We start from the raw sequence: 19791 nt of genomic DNA, 5'->3' as shown, positions 1-19791 counted from the left end.
ATAAGATGCCCCATTGATGTTCAGCAGAATCTGTCTCGATGCTGTCAGTAAGTAGAGGCTAATGAAAGCCCAGTTAAACCATAAACTGAATAAGACAAATTCGCAAAGCAGCAATGTATATTAGTTTACATTATTACCATTGGAACTGAGATTTTAATAAAAAAAAAAACTGTTAGGATGAAAACATCTGCTGATTGGCTTCCTCATAGAAGGATTATTTCTTACAACTGATTCCCATGCACTTCCTGTGAACTACCGTTCATGCCCCCCATATAGACATGTGGTGTTTATGATAAAGTATACTTATTGTTCCTCCTACTTTGAGTATCAGATTGTAACACCTGATTGATCCATCTATGAGCTAAATACAGAAAGAACAGGAGACAAGATACAATTCAGCAGTTGCAAGCACATTTAAATCTGAAAAAGCTGATCTGTAAATTACCATACAGTACATTATCATTATTATTGATTTCTAAAGCGCTAACATATAAAAATAATACAGACGAGGGTATAAACCAGTATACAAAATACAGAATTGGTACAAAGTACATAATTGGTAATTACAGTAAAAAAAAGTAATATGATTAATAAAATATATAAGAAATTCTAAGATACAAAAGGGTGAAAGAGCCCTGCCCCTGCGAGCTTACAATCTAAAGGAATAGGGGGGTCAGGAGGTGGGGCAGTGTAAAATATTCATACGTACAGGCAGAGGCGTCGCTAGCCCTATTTTGGGGGGGCACGTGCCCCCAATCTGTCCTGGGGTGCCACGGATCTCCGCCCGCCGCTCACCTCCTCTGTCAGCGCAGCCGCCGCCGCGTCACACTCAGTCAGACCTCAGCATCAGGCGGCGAGCCGGCGACCAATCGTGCGGGCGCTAGGACCCAGCGCCCGCACTGATATGCGGAAGTGACATCACTTCCGCATATCGAGCGGGTGCGTCCGGCGCCCGCTGGTACTGGTCGGGTCGCCGATGATCATGTGGTCTGCTGCGAGGTAGGGGAAGCGGCGGCTAGAGGGGGGCCCTCCCTGTCACTCACTCACTGCCTGGGGCCCTGTCACTCACTCACTGCCTGGGGGGCCTGTCACTCACTCACTGCCTAAAGGGGCTCCCTGGCACTCACTCACTCCCTAAAGGGGCTCCCTGGCACTCACTCACTCCCTAAAGGGGCTCCCTGTCACTCACTCACTCCCTAAAGGGGCTCCCTGTCACTCACTCACTCCCTAAAAGGGCTCCCTGGCACTCACTCACTCCCTAAAGGGGCTCCCTGGCACTCACTCACTCCCTAAAGGGGCTCCCTGGCACTCACTCACTCCCTAAAGGGGCTCCCTGTCACTCACTCACTCACTCCCTGAAGGGGCTCCCTGGCACTCACTCACCCCCTAAAGGGGCTCCCTGGCACTCACTCACTCCCTAAAAGGGCTCCCTGGCACTCACTCACTGCCTGAAGGGGCTCCCTGGCACTCACTCACTGCCTGAAGGGCCTCCCTGTCACTCACTCACTGCCTAAAGGGGCTCCCTGTCACTCACTCACTGCCTAAAGGGGCTCCCTGTCACTCACTCACTCCCTAAAGGGGCTCCCTGGCACTCACTCACTCCCTAAAGGGGCTCCCTGGCACTTACTCACTCCTTAAAGGGGCTCCCTGTCACTCACTCACTACCTAAAGGGCCTCCCTGTCTCTCACTCACTCCCTAAAGCGCCTCCCTGTCACTCACTCGCTGCCTAAAGGGGCTCCCTGTCACTCACTCACTCACTCCCTAAAGGGGCTCCCTGGCACTCACTCACTCCCTAAAGGGGCTCCCTGGCACTCACTCACTCCCTAAAGGGGCTCCCTGGCACTCACTCACTCCTTAAAGGGGCTCCCTTGCACTCACTCACTCCCTAGAGGGGCTCCCTGGCACTCACTCCCTAAAGGGGCTCCCTGGCACTCACTCACTCCCTAAAGGGGCTCCCTGGCACTCACTCACTCCTTAAAGGGGCTCCCTTGCACTCACTCACTCCCTAGAGGGGCTCCCTGGCACTCACTCCCTAAAGGGGCTCCCTGGCACTCACTCACTCCCTAAAGGGGCTCCCTGGCACTCACTCACTCACTCCCTAAAGGGTCTCCCTGTCACTCACTCACTCCCTAAAGGGGCTCCCTGTCACTCACTCACTCCCTAAAGGGGCTCCCTGGCACTCACTCACTGCCTGAAGGGGCTCCCTGGCACTCACTCACTTCCTAAAGGGGCTCCCTGGCACTCACTCACTCCTTAAAGGGGCTCCCTGGCACTCACTCACTCCCTAGAGGGGCTCCCTGGCACTCACTCCCTAAAGGGGCTCCCTGGCACTCACTCACTCCCTAAAGGGGCTCCCTGGCACTCACTCACTCCCTAAAGGAGCTCCCTGTCACTCACTCACTCCCTAAAGGGGCTCCCTGTCACTCACTCACTCCCTAAAGGGGCTCCCTGGCACTCACTCACTCCCTAAAGGGGCTCCCTGGCACTCACTCACTCCCTAAAGGGGCTTCCTGGCACTCACTCACTCCCTAAAGGGGCTCCCTGGCACTCACTCACTGCCTGAAGGGGCTCCCTGGCACTCACTCACTGCCTGAAGGGGCTCCCTGGCACTCACTCACTACCTAAAGGGGCTCCCTGTCACTCACTATCGGGGTTCTTGTCACTCACAACCTAACTGGAGGCACCTGTCACTCACTAGCTAACCTGGGGGTCCCTTTCACTCACTACCTAACTTGGGGGGCTACCATATTAAGGGGGCATTCTGCCTATTTATGTGAAACGCTGTCTATTTATGTGCCTCATGACTGCTGAATTTGTCTTGTTGGGGGCCTCATGATTTGTTGGGGTCCTCATGATTGCTGAATTTGTCTTGTTGGGGGCCTCATGATTTTTTGGAGGCCTCATGATTGCTGAATTTGTCTTGTTGGGGGCCTCATGATTTGTTGGGGCCTCATGATTGCTGAATTTGTCTTGTTGGGGGTCACATGATTGCTAACTGCGAGACTATGGGAAAAGCTGAATCCTTATCATATGAGACAATAGCATTAAACCTACTTTTTTAGCTTTTTAAAACAGAAAATAAAACTTGGAGGTTCTAAAAAATTGAATACATTTTTCAGGAGTAGGATGGATGAAATTGTTTATCTTCACAGTTCAACTTGGATTTTTCATAATGTTCATGTATGAGTTAAAACGTTTGTACAGTATTTAGTTTAAATTGCTGTTGCCACTTTGCGATAGATAAGTGACTTTTGGGTTGCAGTTTGGGCACTCGGCCTCCAAAAAGTTCGCCACCACTGTCATAATCTAATGTCCCACCATTGCTAGGTTCGTGTAAATTTGTCTCCACCCGTTACCACACCTATATTCTGGTCCATGGCCCACCCATTTTTCGGTGTGGCGCGATAAGCACGCCGCACAACGTGATCCTCATATTTTTGGCACGCTAGCTGCAGTGTGCTGAATTCTGCTGCCTACAGTATGTACAGTATACGCTGTTCTTTAGTGCCTGCACTGTGTGCTGATTTACCTCCAGTGTGTACAGTGTAAGGTGTTACTCTGTGCCTTTACTGATTGTAAACCAGCTATATTGTATGCTGATCCCTGCTACTTTCAGTATGTACAGTATTAGCTGTAAAGCCTGGTACACACATACAATTTTGATTAGCCAATTTTAGCTCTGTTCATAAAATTCATTGTCTGTTGGCCCACTTACTGCACAAGGGTTGGTAAAATTGGGGGTCAGTGAACGACCAATCAAAATTGTATGTGCGTATACATCTTTGATCTATGCCTATACTGATTGTAAATTATCTAAATAAAGGACTGGGGGCTCCTTTCAATATTTCGATGGGCAGGCCCGTTATCTGTAGCTTACACCGCTGCTACTGTAAGTTCATGTACATTTGGCCCCACCCATGGCCACACCCACTCACCTCATGGCCACGCCCATTTTATGCCGTGGCGCGCAGCGCGCCGCATATACCTCCCCGCCTGGTGCCCACAGGTGCCCCCGATCTCCAAGGACCCTAGAAACGCCCCTGCGTACAGGCAATAGGCTTAATTCACTAAGACAAATAGCATGCCTTATCAAAGTTAACATGCCTTATCAGAGTACCATAGTGAGCACTACGAACCCACATGGGCTCAGGGCAGGACAAGTGGAACTCTCGTCATTGCCAATTAACAGGCATTAGTTCGTAGGGCTCGCTATGCTAATTTGGTAAGGCGTGTTAACTTGGATAAGGCATGCTATTTTTCTTAGTGACTCAAGCCCAATGTGTTTTTAGGTTATCTAGTAAAGAGTACACCTTGGCCAGAGGTCAAAGGGGGAATGCCCTAAGTTAGAGTGTATGTTTGTCTAAAAAAATGAGATCAAAGGGATTGTTTAAAGATTTCAAAGGCTAGAGAATAACGGATGTGTTGTGGCAGGGGATTCCAGAGGAGGGGTGTGAAACACGTGCTAAAATCCACAAATTTGCTAGTTATGTTAAAGAAAACTGTGCTAACAAAAGTAAGGGGTTCAAAAAGTCCCTAGTTACAATAGGAAAAATGGTTACTAAATGTAGTTGAATGACATATAGGTCCATACATCTTTCCTGAACTTAGAACATTAAGCCCTGGTGAGTTCGAAAATCAGGCAACAATAACATTTCCTGATCCAAGAAAAGTTATCTCCTGGTAGGGTGTTAAAAATCTTTTCCCAGCTCCAGCCAGGGCTCACCTTTGATCCACTAGGTTAAGCAATGAGAATACATCTTAGGAATTTGTGGGGTTCTGCACCCTGAGTTATACCAGACTGGATGATCTATGATGTGAAAGGGCCCTGGAACACAAAGCCCTCCCCTCTCCACCAAAGCCCTTGTCCATACAATGTGCTGGTTCATGCATGAATATCTCCACCGTACATCACAGCAAACATCGTCCCTCAAATCCGGCACTTGCTATATTAAAGTATAGCAAGCCCCGGCAAAGCATTTTTAAATGTGCCACCTATCTTAAAAGACCAATGGGAATCATCCTTTAACCATTAACCCTTTGCAGAAATGGGTAAATAGTGCCTCTATATCAATTTCACATGGGGAGCAGGCAACTTGGTGACCCTTTGTTAAATGGCACTCTCGGATTCCATTATGAACCCACCCCCACCTCCTCCTGGGCACTGGAGGTGGGGAAGAGCACCTTACATCATGGATCAAACAGGATGGTATAGCTCAGGGTGTGGAGCCTTAAATGGTCCAGGCTCAGAATTTTGGCAATACCACCCTGCATGGGTGATGAGGCTTTAAAGTTGCTTGGTAGGAGTGGTGCCACACTGTCTATTTTCTTAAAATGTGCATAAAACTTGGAACTCCTTATATACAGTATTTAAGTGTACCATGGCAAAATGTCAGTTTAAAAAAACATTTTTTCCGTTTACATTTTTTTAAATATTTTCCAAAAAACGACAAGGTCTTTAAACATTTTCCACCTTGTGTCAGGGGGCAAATAGAGTGCAATGACAGTGCTGTTTTCAAATGCTATGCTATTTTACCTGCTACAAACTCTTTTTTTTTCACCATTTTTTGTTCTTTATGGTGACATCTCAGCTATGACCCTCACCTCTAAGTTTGGTGCACTTATAATAATTTCAAAAAAAAGCCAAGTTAATATTTTAATTTTTTGTTTTAAATACATTTTGAAAAGACTTTGAACTATATCTGAAGTGATGTACACTGTTGGTGAACCTGCAATATAAAACTATTTTTGTTATTTTTCCACGTCCTTTCTAACAGTTGCCAGACAGGAAGTAAGCAGGGAGGAACACATATAGAGAAGAGAAACCTCATAAAGTTGATAAATCAATCTAAGATACAGAAAAAAAATGTTCCTTGCATTAGGAAATAAAATACAAATTAAGGCATATTTCCAATTTTTACCTAGATTTATTTGAAATGTAGGTATAGGTATTTTTCAAATTGTATTGAAAGGGAAATTTAGTTTATGTAAAACAGAAAAAAAAGAAATCTGTTGAAACATATCTACTATTTCATCAGTAGCACCGAGTATCCAGCAAAAAAGGGTTGCAACAGAGAAATTATGTTTTTGCATAGACTGTCTGATTACATAGTCTATTCAAAAGGCTTCATTTTCTACCAAGGAATAAGAAATATTTTTGCAATGGTTCTAAAAATGTGTTTGTTGTTTTAGAGGGCAAGAGAAGAAGCAGCACAAAAGAAGGATAAAGTCAAGATTCTGACAAGCTCCGTGAGCAATTTTATAGCCACAGCACCACCTAATGCCCAGGAACCTTTAAAGAAAGAGTTGGATGTTCTGGTTAACAACTATGAGCGGCTTTGCAACAGATTAAATGGAAAGTGTGAGACTCTAGAGGTGAGCTATTTGGCATTACTACATATGCTGTTACTCTAGCAACATCTTGAGTTTTCTTTCCAAATTAGTGTGAAAGCAGCGTTCCAGGAACAATTAAAAGCATAACTTTGTCACTGGCTGCAGGACAGAACATAGAATTATGCCACTTCATTGGATGTGATGGTTTCATGTGTGCCCAGATATGCAAATACTGGTGTTTAAGCTGCACACTTATATTTACTTAAACTTATATTTTATGTGCCCTGTTTTAAAGTATTTTAAGCATACATATAGAGATGTTGGTGAACAGTTCGCCAGCGAACCTCTATGGGCCGCTACTACTACCGGGTCGCTATGACCCGTAGTAGTACGGCTGCTCTGGGCCGGTGGTGCACGTCTTTGATCGTCTTTTATTTGATTGTTGCCGGGCACTCTCTGTGTATGAGCGTGACGTCACTCATGATGTCACACACATGCGCAGAAAGTGCCCGGCAACAGGCGCGCGATCAAGGACGCGCAACGCCGGCCCAGCGCAGCCGTACTACTACGGGTCATAGCGACCCGGGAGTAGTACAGGGTGAGGGGTTCACCAGCGAACGGTTCCCGAACCGTTCGCTGACATCTCTACATACATATGTATATGCACACTGACACTTTAAAAATACAGTTATACTTCAAAAGTGTAAATAAGAGTAACAGAGGTATACTCAACAAGGTCAATAAATGTAATATGTGCAGACAGCACACTTTAAGTTTACCAGATTTCAGTAATTTACCTAGTGTGTTATGCAAACCGCGTAGGTTGCTTCATACATACACCACTTACATTACCTGTCACACAAGCATTGCATTAGTGTTGCACCTATTGAGCGTGTTGCACTATTTTCACAACTTGCTATGTAAATCATGGAAACATGGTACACTTAGGCTACTTTCATACAACACCTGGCGCCTCACATCACAGTTTTCTCCGCCACAGATCATCGCAAAGGCAATGTAAGTTTATGGAGACTTGGACACTATTTCTATGCGGTGTGACAGAGGTAGTGAAATTGCCACAAGCCTGCCACAAACTCTGCAGCGTGTTGCCACATGATCTGTGCCTACCACACTGGTGCAGCAATGCGAGTCTATGGCAATGCAGTAAGTGTAAACGATTTATCGTGGTAGCGGTGCACATGCACAGAGCGACGGTAAGCCAGCGATTTACTTTTTGTCCAGCAGGGAGTACATCACTGAGCGGGGGCGGTGCTACGCATATTAACCTGCATGATATGCAACCTCTTCACATACATTAACCACTTAATGACATGCTGACTTATAAAAATGTCCTGCTAGAGCCTATTAATGGCTCCAGGATGCTTTTATAAGTCATACAGTGCTGCTGCAGCTGTACACATGCGTGCTTGCGCGGGTGCATGTGCGCGCTCCCGCGGGTGCGCGTGAAAATTATGGATAAAAAATCACCAAAGGAAAAATACACCTTTATTTCCAAATAATATATTGTCACCATACTTTGTACGGTGGACATAATTAAAATTTTGTGTGATAACCAGGACAAATAGGCAGATAAAATGTGTGGATTTTATGTACAGTAGCAGTGTTTATATTAAAACCATAGGGGGTGAAATTGGAGAAATAGTGTATTTTTTTCATTTTTTTCCTTGAATTTCCCTTTAAAATGCATAGAAAATAAAGTAATTACTGAAAACAAATATCAACCCCAAAAAGCCCAATTGGTGGTGAAAAAAACAAGATATAGATCATTTCATTGTGATTAGTAGTGATTAAGCTATTGGCAAATGAAAGGGATGAGCACGGAAAGGTGAAAATCGCTCTTGTCCGTGGCGGGTGAAGTGGTTAAGTACCACCAACACAAACAAATGATCTGGAAAAAAAATTGAAGAAAAGTGCTTCTTGTGTTTTAAAGGACCACTATCACGAAAATCTTAAAATATAACATACATGTAAACACTTACAAATCAGAACAACATTTATTCTAGAGTAAAATGAGCCATAAATTACTTTTCTCCTATGTTGCTATCACTTACAGTAGGTAGTAAAAATCTGATAGAACTGATAGGTTTTGGACCAGCTCATCTTCATGGGGGATTTTCATGGTTTTGTTTATTTTTACAAGCACTTGGTGAATGGCAGTTGCTCTGTCCAACTGTCAAAAAAGTGTGCAGCGACCATGGAAGCTGGCCAGCATCATTGTATAAATCCTTTTCAAGGACTGTCTTTATAAAGAAGAAAAAACCCTTGCTGAGAATCCACCATGAAGAGATGGACTAGTCCAAAACCCGTCAGTTCTGTCAGATTTCTAATACCTACTGTAAGTGACAGCAACATAGGAGAAAAGTAATGTATGGCTCATTTTACTCTGGAAGAGACATACTTCTAACTTGTATATTTTTACACATATTTTAATTTTACAATTTTCCGCGATAGTGGTCTTTTAAATGTATCACCTTGTGTTGTGACTGACAAAGTCAATACCAACTAATCGGCTAATATGGCTTCATGGTGTTATCATAGGCCTTGCATCTGGATACCATTCATTTCACCCTGGTAGTCCTCTCTCATGGGGACTGGTAGGAAGGCTGTTTAGGCTCACCCCTGATTCCAGTCTGGACCGTCCGTGATTATGAATGTATTTCAATTATTTAGCCATTATAAATGGATATCAAGATTTTTTAACATTACCTTTTAGTCCAAAGAAAACAAACTACTTTTATTCCAAAGAAAAAAAAAGCATAACGTTAAATAAGTTATTCTAAATATTATTTAAAGTTATCTGTTATTCCAAAATAAAAAAAGCATTCCTATTTTTTCTTTTGGAAAAAAAAAAAGCTGTCGAGGGTCCCACTTTTACTTACGAAAGGCCGCCGACCCAGGCCCCAATGTGGGCTTCTGCACATGCTCAGGTGTGCCTGTCACCAGGAGTGTTCTGCGCATGCACAGTACTACTAGCAGACAGACAGACACCAAACATATATATTGCCCTTTTCTCCTGGCGGACTCAAAGTGCCAGAGCAGCAGCCACTAGGACGCGCTCTATAGGCAGTAGCAGTGTTAGGGAGTCTTGTCCAAGGTCTCCTACTGAATAGGTGCTGGCTTACTGAACAGGCTGAGCTGGGATTCGAACTCAGGTCTCCTGTGTCAGAACCCTTAACCAGTACACTATCCAGCACTCAGGGGTCGAGTCCTGCGTGAACGCGGGTGAACGGCGTCCACCCACTTTTTCTTCAAAGTGAACGCCGTTCACCCTGGCTTGTGTGGAGGGGGGCAGGGCAGGGAAGGCGAGCTATAGGGACAGTGGGGATGGGCGGACATCCCCCCCCATCCCTCACCTTTGTGCTCCCCTCCCTGCCTCGCCCCTCCAGCGTTTTTAAGTGTCGAGCCGACGGCGAAAGTGGGCGGAGACTTCCTGCGTTCCAGTCGCATGGGACGCTCCGCTCTGTGTGCGGCTAGTCTGGTCTTCTAGCCGCACACAGAGCGGAGCGTCCCATGCGACTGGAACGAGGTAAGTCTCCGCCCACTTTCTCCGCCGGGCCGACACTTAAAAACGCCGGAGAGGAGAGGCAGGAAGGGGAGCACAAAGGTGAGGGATGGGGGGGAGATGTCCGCCCATCCCCGCTGTCCCTATAGCTCGCCTTCCCTGCTCTGCTCCCTCCAGGTGGGGGGCTGGGGGCACACCTGGCTACCTGGGCACATATACACCTGCCTACATATACTGGGGACATATACACCTGCCTACATATACTGGGGGCATATACACCTGCCTACATATACTGGGGACATATACACCTGCCTACATATACTGGGGACATACCCCTGCCTACATATACTGGGGACATACCCCTGCCTACATATACTGGGGACATATACACCTGCCTACATATACTGGGGACATATACACCTGCCTACATATACTGGGGACATATACACCTGCCTACATATACTGGGGACATATACACCTGCCTACATATACTGGGCATATATACCCCTGCCTACATATACTGGGGACATATACACCTGCCTACATATACTGGGGACATATACCCCTGCCTACATATACTGGGGACATATACCCCTGCCTACATATACTGGGGACATATACCCCTGCCTACATATACTGGGGACATATACCCCTGCCTACATATACTGGGGACATATCCCACTGGCTACATATACTGGGCACATATACCCCTGCCTACATATACTGGGGACATATACACCTGCCTACATATACTGGGGACATATACACCTGCCTACATATACTGGGGACATACCCCTGCCTACATATACTGGGGACATATACACCTGCCTACATATACTGGGGACATATACACCTGCCTACATATACTGGGGACATATACACCTGCCTACATATACTGGGGACATACCCCTGCCTATATATACTGGGGACATATACCCCTGCCTACATATACTGGGGACATGTACCCCTGCCTACATATACTGGGGACATATACACCTGCCTACATATACTGGGGACATATACACCTGCCTACATGTACTGGGCATATATACCCCTGCCTACATATACTGGGGACATATCCCACTGGCTACATATACTGGGCACATATACCCCTGGCTACATATACTAGGCAACTATACCTCTGGCTACATATACTGGGGACTACTATACTCATGGCTACTTATACTGGGGACACCTATAGACCTGGCTACCTGGGGGTACCTATTTTGGGGGAACTGCTGTCAGATTATCTGCATTTTTGTGGAATCGCTGTTATGTATTTTGGGGAACAGCTGCCAGATTATGTGTATGTTAGGGGAACGGCTGCTGCCAGATTACGTGTATTTTGGGGAACTGCTGCCAGATTGTGTATGTTTGGGGGACCACTACTGCCAGATTATGTCTTTTGGGTGTTACGTGTATTTTGGGTGATCCGCTGTCAGGTTTTGCGTATTTTGGGGAACTGCTTCCAAATTATGTGTATGTTGGTGGAACTGCTGCTGCCACATTGTCTATTTTGGGGGAACCACTTCCATATTATCTGTATTTTGGAGGAACTTCTACCAGATTATGTGTCTTTTTGGTGAAATGCTGTCAGATTACATCAATTTTTGGGTGATACACTACGGCAGAGCTCAAACTTCCTTGGCAGACCTTTTACATCACTGCTAAGGTCATGTATATTTGGCCCCACCCATGACCACGCCCACGGTGTGCTTGACCACGCAGAGGTTCTCCAGGTGAGTCCACTCACTTCTTTTCCCAGGACTAGACCCCTGCCAGCACTACTGCACATGTGATTGCATGAGCAGAACCCCGCAACCCTGGCCTGGGTTGGTGGCCTTCCATAAGTGAAAGTGGGATCCTGGAGGAGAACAGAATGTCAGGGAGGGACTATACAGATTTCTAGGGGCTGGGAGAAGCCTCTGGTTTGTAAAGCTTTTTTTTTGTTTGTTTGTTTTTACCTTAGTTTTCCTTTAAATAATCTTGGTCATTGGAAATCCATTTATAATTATTGACAATTCAGACTGGAACTATGGGTGAGCCTTGACAGCCTTCCTGCCAGTTCCCAGGAAAGAGGATTGTCAGGATGAGACAATTGGTATTGAGATGTAATGCATATAGTGATGCATAACATCATCAAGTAATATTAGCTGATTGGTCAGTATTGACTTTATCAGCCACTACATAAGGTGAACAACTTTCTATCAGGGATGAGAAACCTCTGATCCATACAACACAAGGAACACCTTTCTTCTGATTTTTTTTTTCAGATCATTTGAACTATAACAGAAGCATGCCATAGAATAGTGCCCTGTTGCTATGAGCATGAAAGGTGTTGTGTTGCTAGAAAAATACAAGGTGCCATAAATACAGAATTGATTTTTGTTTAGTGATCCTTTATTTCCAGTCAGAAGCCATGCTGACAGAGATGTCACGTTGACAGAATGTTTACTTGTTGCCATTACAGAACAATTCTGCTCATGTAATTATTTGTTGTGTTGTTTTCTCTGTCACATGATGTATCTAATTCTTAATGACTGAATATAGTTAGGAGTATAGAAAATAAGTGTTACACTTTTATGTGAAAAATATATGCACATTTGTACAGAACATTGTCATGTTCTGAAGTAATGTGCTTACATTTTCCACATAAAATCAAAACTTCAGAGTTTTGCAGCTGATTATAACACACATAAATCTTCTTAATTTAATAGGAAGTATGGAAATGTTGGCAAGAGCTGTTATTCTATCTAGAAGCTGAAAACAGGTGGCTTGATGAAGTTGAGGTGAAGTTAAAAGCGACAGAAGGTGTAAAGGGATCACCCGAGGAAATTTCACAGACTATGAAGGTATGTTTTCGGCTCAGTGTAGTTAGCAATTGGACTCATTGGTCATTAAGTATCCAAGTATATGACTGACTATGCAGTGAAAGATAACAAAGAACTAATAGTCATGTTGGTTGAACAATTGTCTGTAAAGTTGAGCTATAAAGCAGCGTTGAGAATCGAAAACAGCACCCTGCTAGAATAGGAGTCTCAAACGCATAAAAACCAACTCTTCTTTCAGTAAACCTATTCCATTCTTTTGGCAGCGTGATTGCATTCAGATGTTAAATTATTGAATCTGCTGTACATAATGTGGCTGACGCAAGGCACATTCTTTTTTATACTTTTTTTTAATTATATTTCATGCAAAGCTTATTGTATCATCATAAAGGGACAGTGCTTTTATGGGGTTAAGCTGCAAAATTGAACAGGGCCCCAAACCCCTTAGGGGTTGCCAAGTCTGGGACTGTGGAAGTCACAAAATCTTTGTGGTAAGTACATTACTGGCATTTAAGGAGTCCCGTGTTCATTTTTGTTATGGTCCAATTTTTACCTAAAACCGTTCTGGCTCATAGAGTTACTGCTACAATAAATGACTCCCTTAGTCCAAATCAGGGATTAGCAAACCTGAGGTTTACCTTGAGTTAACCTGTACCGCTGGCTATTAGTGGCAGTCCACCACAGCAGAGATGGTTAAACCATACAATTATCTCCTCAGCTGGAGACAATAGGCGAGCATGAGTTACTCTCCAAACCTGACCCAGATAAATTATTACAGCATTTAATTAATAATTTTGTGGTTGTGTGCTTGCAAACAGCCAGGTGCATGCATCATCAATGAGGACTTCTTACAAACAAGTCAGGTTTGCAAGATGAGTTTTCTTATGTGTTTCCTAGTAGAAAGAATAAATAAAACATATTTTTGGGCCCAGATTAATGTCAAGGTCTGGGATCAAAATAACACTTGCTTTGTGAATCCAGGGCTATGTTTAGCTTAAAATACAGTCTCCCCTTGATAAAACATTTAGATAAAAACAATGCACTGGATACAGAAGTGTTCAAGTTAATATTGCTAGAAGTGAAAGCTAATCAGTATAAGTAGCCACCTCCTCTTCACAGTAGTTTTTCCCTTTGCTAAAGGGAGGAAAGGGCTGTGTATTTTGAGAAAACGCTAAACTGAAAAGAGGAATTGTAAGCAGCTAACAAATACTTCAGACAAGCTGTAATCACTGTAGTGAGCCCTTGCATGCTAAAACAGAGGGAAAAAAGCAGGCCTCATCTGTGGGACAGAAGTAATTATTGTAAAAAATTATTGAGTATGACACTTCTGTTACACCCAGGCCTTTGAAGCTGAATGCAGGGTGAGCAAATAAACTTCCAGGCCTAAACAAGAACAAAGAGTAGCAAAGTCCAGCAACAGTCCAGGGTTATACATGGGTAAACAGAGATATCGCAGTGCAGGAGGGCTAGGCAGAAGAGAGGTCAAAGAACATATCCGAGTTCAAACCAGGCAGCAAACACTCGTAACGATAATCCAGGCAATAGGTCGGTTCAGGCAGCAGACAACAAGCCGAGGTCGAAATCCAGAAATCCAATATAACAAGAGCAGGTATACAGAGCACCCAGCAACCAGAAAGCTAGAGCTATCACGGGCAACATGCAACTGTCACAGCAAGGTTTAAATACTGACAGCATCCAATCAGTGGCCGGCCACATGCACACAACAGCCAATCACACGCAGGCATTAATCCTGAGTAAGTGTCAGGTAACAGAGAGATCAGCTGGCACAGGTGGCAATACATGTCAGCTGACTAACCAGTACTAATTAGCAAAACATCCTGACTGTGTGTCAGCTGTAGCATAGTGGTTAAGAGCATTGCCTCTCACATGAGAGACCAGGGTTCAATCCCAGCCAGGGTCAGCATCCACCATAATATTATTTATTACATAAACCCCTGCCTAAGTGTCAGCTGACTATCCTGTCAGCTGACACTACCTCTGTCGCCGCCTCAAACCATACTGCTGCTGAGAGGAGCGAGACATCCGCCCACCAGTAGGCGCAGAGCAGTCCTTTACAGATATGGAGGCTGCCATATTAATTTTCATTTAAACAATGAACATTGCCTTGCTGTACTGCTGGTCATCTGCCTCTAATCATTTTAGTCATTGAACAAGCATACGGATCACAAATTTGACATAAGTTTGACTGCATTTGTTGAATGCCTGTTTCAAATGTGTGATTCAGATGTTACTGATGCATGAAAGATCCTCTGTCAGTTGCTCTGATATTTTTTCACTACTATTTACAATATCGCAAATCCTTACCCGTCATTTTTCTAGTGCTTTTCATAATGCATTTTCTTTTTTTTTTCTCTCAGTCCATAGAGAAAATTATGAAACACCCGGAAGACAATCACAATCAAATTAAAGAACTTGCACAGACTTTGACAGATGGTGGTGTGATGGATGAACTGATCAATGAAAAACTGGAGACATTCAATTCTCGTTGGGAAGAAGTACATCAGGAGGTAATCCATAAATGTTATTGGACATGCTGATTGACTTCTAATTATACTTAATTTATGAGGGGGGGGGGGCCCTATGCGTAGGCTAATTTTCCAAAACAAGATTTGACCATCTTGAGGAACCTGCTTTCACAGATGCATGAAAAAAATCCATTGGGATATGTGCTATATTTTAGGTGATGTCTGTCGACAACTGCATTTCTTTATTAAAGGATCAACAGGTTAATGACCTTGAACCTTTATTAAAAAGTTTTTTGATCATACATGTTACTAAATTATTCCTACAGTAATACATATTTTTGAAGGAAAAAAAGAGGAATAAGGCCCTATACTCAGTGCTGTGTGTATCAGTATTGGCTAAAGGTGTACACTACAATCATATACTATAAGGACCTTTGGGCTCGGGGACCTGATTTGACTGTGCAAAAGTTATAACATTTGTAAAAAGTCAATGGTGCTGACATTCACAGTTAATAGCAAAACCCCCATACATGCTAGAAGCACCACATTTTGCTGGGTATGTTATGGAAAACAGTGGGGACAAAGAGAATCCCAGATGCCTGCCCCTTACCCTGGTGAAATTAGTATAGGAATACTGATGTTATGTACCCCTTACCCATTTCCACAAAGACTTAAAATGTATATAAAAATACTACAAAAAGTCCTTTATTGTTCTAAATTATCCATAAATACTTACCTTTGGTTAATACCACAACAGCATCCTCGGAAATGTTCCTCGTTAATATCCTCTTGCTAATGACGAACAATGAAGAGTTCTGCACAGGCCAATACCACCGGCACTTGCTTTACTGAGTATAAAAAAGTCTGGCAGAGCATCTTTGAAATTCCCTCCTGGGCTACACATTGGTCCTTTAACAGACCAATGGGAATTAAAAGACCAAAAGGGAGACCTGGAGGGAAATTCAAAGATGCTCTGGGGCTTGTTATACTTACTATAGCAAGTGCCCTGACACTGCCGCCACTCGCCAGCACCCACCACTCTCTCCATACCCCCCACTGTAACATAAAGCACACTCACTGTCGTCTAAACTTGGGCTTCCTAATGCAGCTTAATGTACAGCAGCAGGGAGTGCTTCATATTTAAATGTTCCGGACACAGGAACGGCTTTCCTGTTCCACCACCGAGCACGCTGTAATCCCGACATCCTCTTCTGGGCCCTGATCATAAAATGCGATGTGGTCAGGACCTAGAGAATGATGTCAGCATTACAGCACCGCTTGATGGTGGAAGGATAATGGAGACTCTTCCATCACCCCCATTCCACCACCAAGTGCTGCTATAACGCTGACATCATCCTCTGGACCCCAATCACATGTTATACATTGTAGCTTAAAATCTGAGCAGTTTATCAAGAAACATATCTACTGTATGTCCTTGATGATTAGAGGAAGTCATAGGGAATGAAGATACAGGTAGTGTTGGGCGAACATCTAGATGTTCGGGTTCGGGCCGAACAGGCCGAACATGGCCGCGATGTTCGGGTGTTCGACCCGAACTCCGAACATAATGGAAGTCAATGGGGACCCGAACTTTTGTGCTTTGTAAAGCCTCCTTACATGCTACATACCCCAAATTTACAGGGTATGTGCACCTTGGGAGTGGGTACAAGAGGAAAAAAAATTAGCAAAAAGATGTTATAGTTTTTGAGAAAATCGATTTTAAAGTTTTAAAGGGAAAACTGTCTTTTAAATGCGGGAAATGTCTGTTTTCTTTGCACAGGTAACATGCTTTTTGTCGGCATGCAGTCATAAATGTAATATATATAAGAGGTTCCAGGAAAAGGGACCGGTAACGCTAACCCAGCAGCAGCACACGTGATGGAACAGGAGGAGGGTGGCGCAGGAGGAGAAGGCCAAGCTTTGTGAGACACAACAACCCAGGCCTTGCATGAGGACAAGAAGCGTGCGGATAGCATGCTTTGTACCGCCATGCAGTCATAAATGTAATAAAGATAAGTGGTTCAATAAACAGGGACCACGCGGCAACGCTAACCCAGCAGCAGCAGACGTGATGGAACAGGAGGAGGCGCAGGAGGAGAAGGCCACGCTTTGTGAGACACAACAACCCAGGCCTTGCATGAGGACAAGAAGCGTGCGGATAGCATGCTTTGTACCGCCATGCAGTCATAAATGTAATAAAGATAAGAGGTTCCATAAACAGGGACCACGCGACAACGCTAACCCAGCAGCAGCAGACGTGATGGAACAGGAGGAGGCGCAGGAGGAGAAGGCCACGCTTTGTGAGACACAACAACCCAGGCCTTGCATGAAGTACCGCCATGCAGTCATAAATGTAATAAAGATAAGTGGTTCAATAAACAGGGACCACGCGGCAACGCTAACCCAGCAGCAGCAGACGTGATGGAACAGGAGGAGGCGCAGGAGGAGAAGGCCACGCTTTGTGAGACACAACAACCCAGGCCTTGCATGAGGACAAGAAGCGTGCGGATAGCATGCTTTGTACCGCCATGCAGTCATAAATGTAATAAAGATAAGTGGTTCAATAAACAGGGACCACGCGGCAACGCTAACCCAGCAGCAGCAGACGTGATGGAACAGGAGGAGGCGCAGGAGGAGAAGGCCACGCTTTGTGAGACACAACAACCCAGGCCTTGCATGAGGACAAGAAGCGTGCGGATAGCATGCTTTGTACCGCCATGCAGTCATAAATGTAATAAAGATAAGAGGTTCCATAAACAGGGACCGGCAACGCTAACCCAGCAGCAGCAGCAGCACACGTGATGGAACAGGAGCAGGCGCAGGAGGAGAAGGCCATGCTTTTTGAGACACAACAACCCAGGCCTTGCATGAGGACAAAAAGCGTGCGGATATAGCAGCAATGCTTTTTGCCGCCATGCAGTCATAAATGTAATACAGATGAGAGGTTCAATAAACAGGGACCGGAAACGCTACACCATCCCAGATGTTCATTTGTCATGTTACTTGGTTGGGGTCCTGGAGTGTTGCGTAGTCATTTCCAATCCAGGATTGATTCATTTTAATTTGAGTCAGACGGTCTGCATTTTCTGTGGAGAGGCGGATACGCCGATCTGTGACGATGCCTCAGGCAGCACTGAAACAGCGTTCCGACATAACGCTGGCTGCCGGGCAAGCCAGCACCTCTATTGCGTACATTGCCAGTTCGTGCCAGGTGTCTAGCTTCGATACCCAATAGTTGAAGGGTGCAGATGGATTGTTCGACACAGCTACGTCATCTGACATGTAGTCCTTGACCATCTTCTCCAGGCGATCGGTGTTGGAGGTGGATCTGCACGCTTGCTGTTCAGTGGGCTGCTGCTGCATGGGTGTCAGAAAATTTTCCCACTCCAAGGACACTGCCGATACCATTCCCTTTTGGGCACTAGCTGCGGCTTGCGTTGTTTGCTGCCCTCCTGGTCGTCCTGGGTTTGCGGAAGTCAGTCTGTCGGCGTACAACTGGCTAGAGGAGGGGGAGGATGTCAATCTCCTCTCTAAAGTCTCCACAAGGGCCTGCTGGTATTCTTCCATTTTGACCTGTCTGACTCTTTCTTCAAGCAGTTTTGGAACATTGTGTTTGTACCGTGGATCCAGAAGGGTATAAACCCAGTAATTGGTGTTGTCCAGAATGCGCACAATGGGTCGCGTTCAATGCAGTCTAGCATGAATTGAGCCATGTGTGCAAGAGTCCTACCAGAATCCTCATCATCCTCTTGTGAGCGTTGTGATAGTTGTTGTGATGCATCATAGTCGTCACCTTCCTCCTGGTCTGCTTCTGCTGACCATTCGCGCTGAATTGTGGAAGTCCAACGTGCACCGCTCTGGCCCTCGTCAGTGGTGGCATGAAATTCCTGCTCCAACTCCAGCTGTTCCTCCTCCTCTTCTTCGTCATAGCTGCTGGGGCCAGCGTTCCCTGAGGCGGATGGCCTGATGTTGGTACCATCACGCTGATCGTTTTCTCCTTCAGATTCCCCCAGTTGCATCATGACAGCTGTTTTCTTGATTTTCAACATTGACCTCTTCAGTAAACACAGCAGTGGTATGGTAATGCTGACTGAAGAGTTGTCACTGCTCACAAGCAACGTGGATTGCTCAAAATTTTGGAGGACTTGGCAGAGGTCCAACATGTTGGCCCAATCGGATCCACAGAAGCTTGGCAGCTGTCCGGATGCGCCTCGGTACTGCGCCGTCATGTACTGGATCACTGCACTCTTCTGCTCACAAAAGCGTGCTAGCATGTGCAGCGTAGAATTCCAGCGCGTAGGGACATCACACAGCAAGCGATGGTGGGGGAGATTGAAGCGCTCCTGCATCTTGGCGAGTGCCCCTGAAGCAGTACTGGAATTTCTACAATGTTTGGCCACTCGACGCACCTTCAACAGAAGATCGGCCACGCCTGGGTATGTCCTCAGGAACCGCTGAACTACTAGGTTCATCACGTGCGCCAGGCAAGGGATGTGTGTCAGCTTAGCCAACCTTAAAGCGCGAATGAGATTACTCCCATTATCACACACAACCATGCCCGGTTTCAAGTCCAGCGGTGCCAGCCACAAATCCGTCTGTTCCTTTATTCCCTTCCAAATTTCC

At 45.1% G+C, this 19791-nt stretch overlaps 1 protein-coding gene across 14 annotated transcripts in view; it reads left to right on the top strand.

The window, feature by feature from the left end:
- The window catches only part of DMD (dystrophin), a 3066377-nt gene that overhangs the window by 1297666 nt on the left and 1748920 nt on the right, over window positions 1–19791 (top strand). For all 14 annotated transcript variants that reach the window (XM_068268325.1, XM_068268327.1, XM_068268324.1 and 11 more), the window contains 3 exons: window positions 6191–6373; window positions 12572–12706; window positions 15061–15210. In XM_068268325.1, coding sequence (XP_068124426.1) covers window positions 6191–6373; window positions 12572–12706; window positions 15061–15210 — 468 coding nt within the window. The remainder of the gene's footprint in view (window positions 1–6190; window positions 6374–12571; window positions 12707–15060; window positions 15211–19791) is intronic.

Source organism: Hyperolius riggenbachi, chromosome 2 (genome assembly GCF_040937935.1).
Source record: "Hyperolius riggenbachi isolate aHypRig1 chromosome 2, aHypRig1.pri, whole genome shotgun sequence".
Lineage (NCBI taxonomy): Eukaryota > Metazoa > Chordata > Amphibia > Anura > Hyperoliidae > Hyperolius > Hyperolius riggenbachi.
This window is presented reverse-complemented; position numbering and strand designations above follow the sequence as displayed.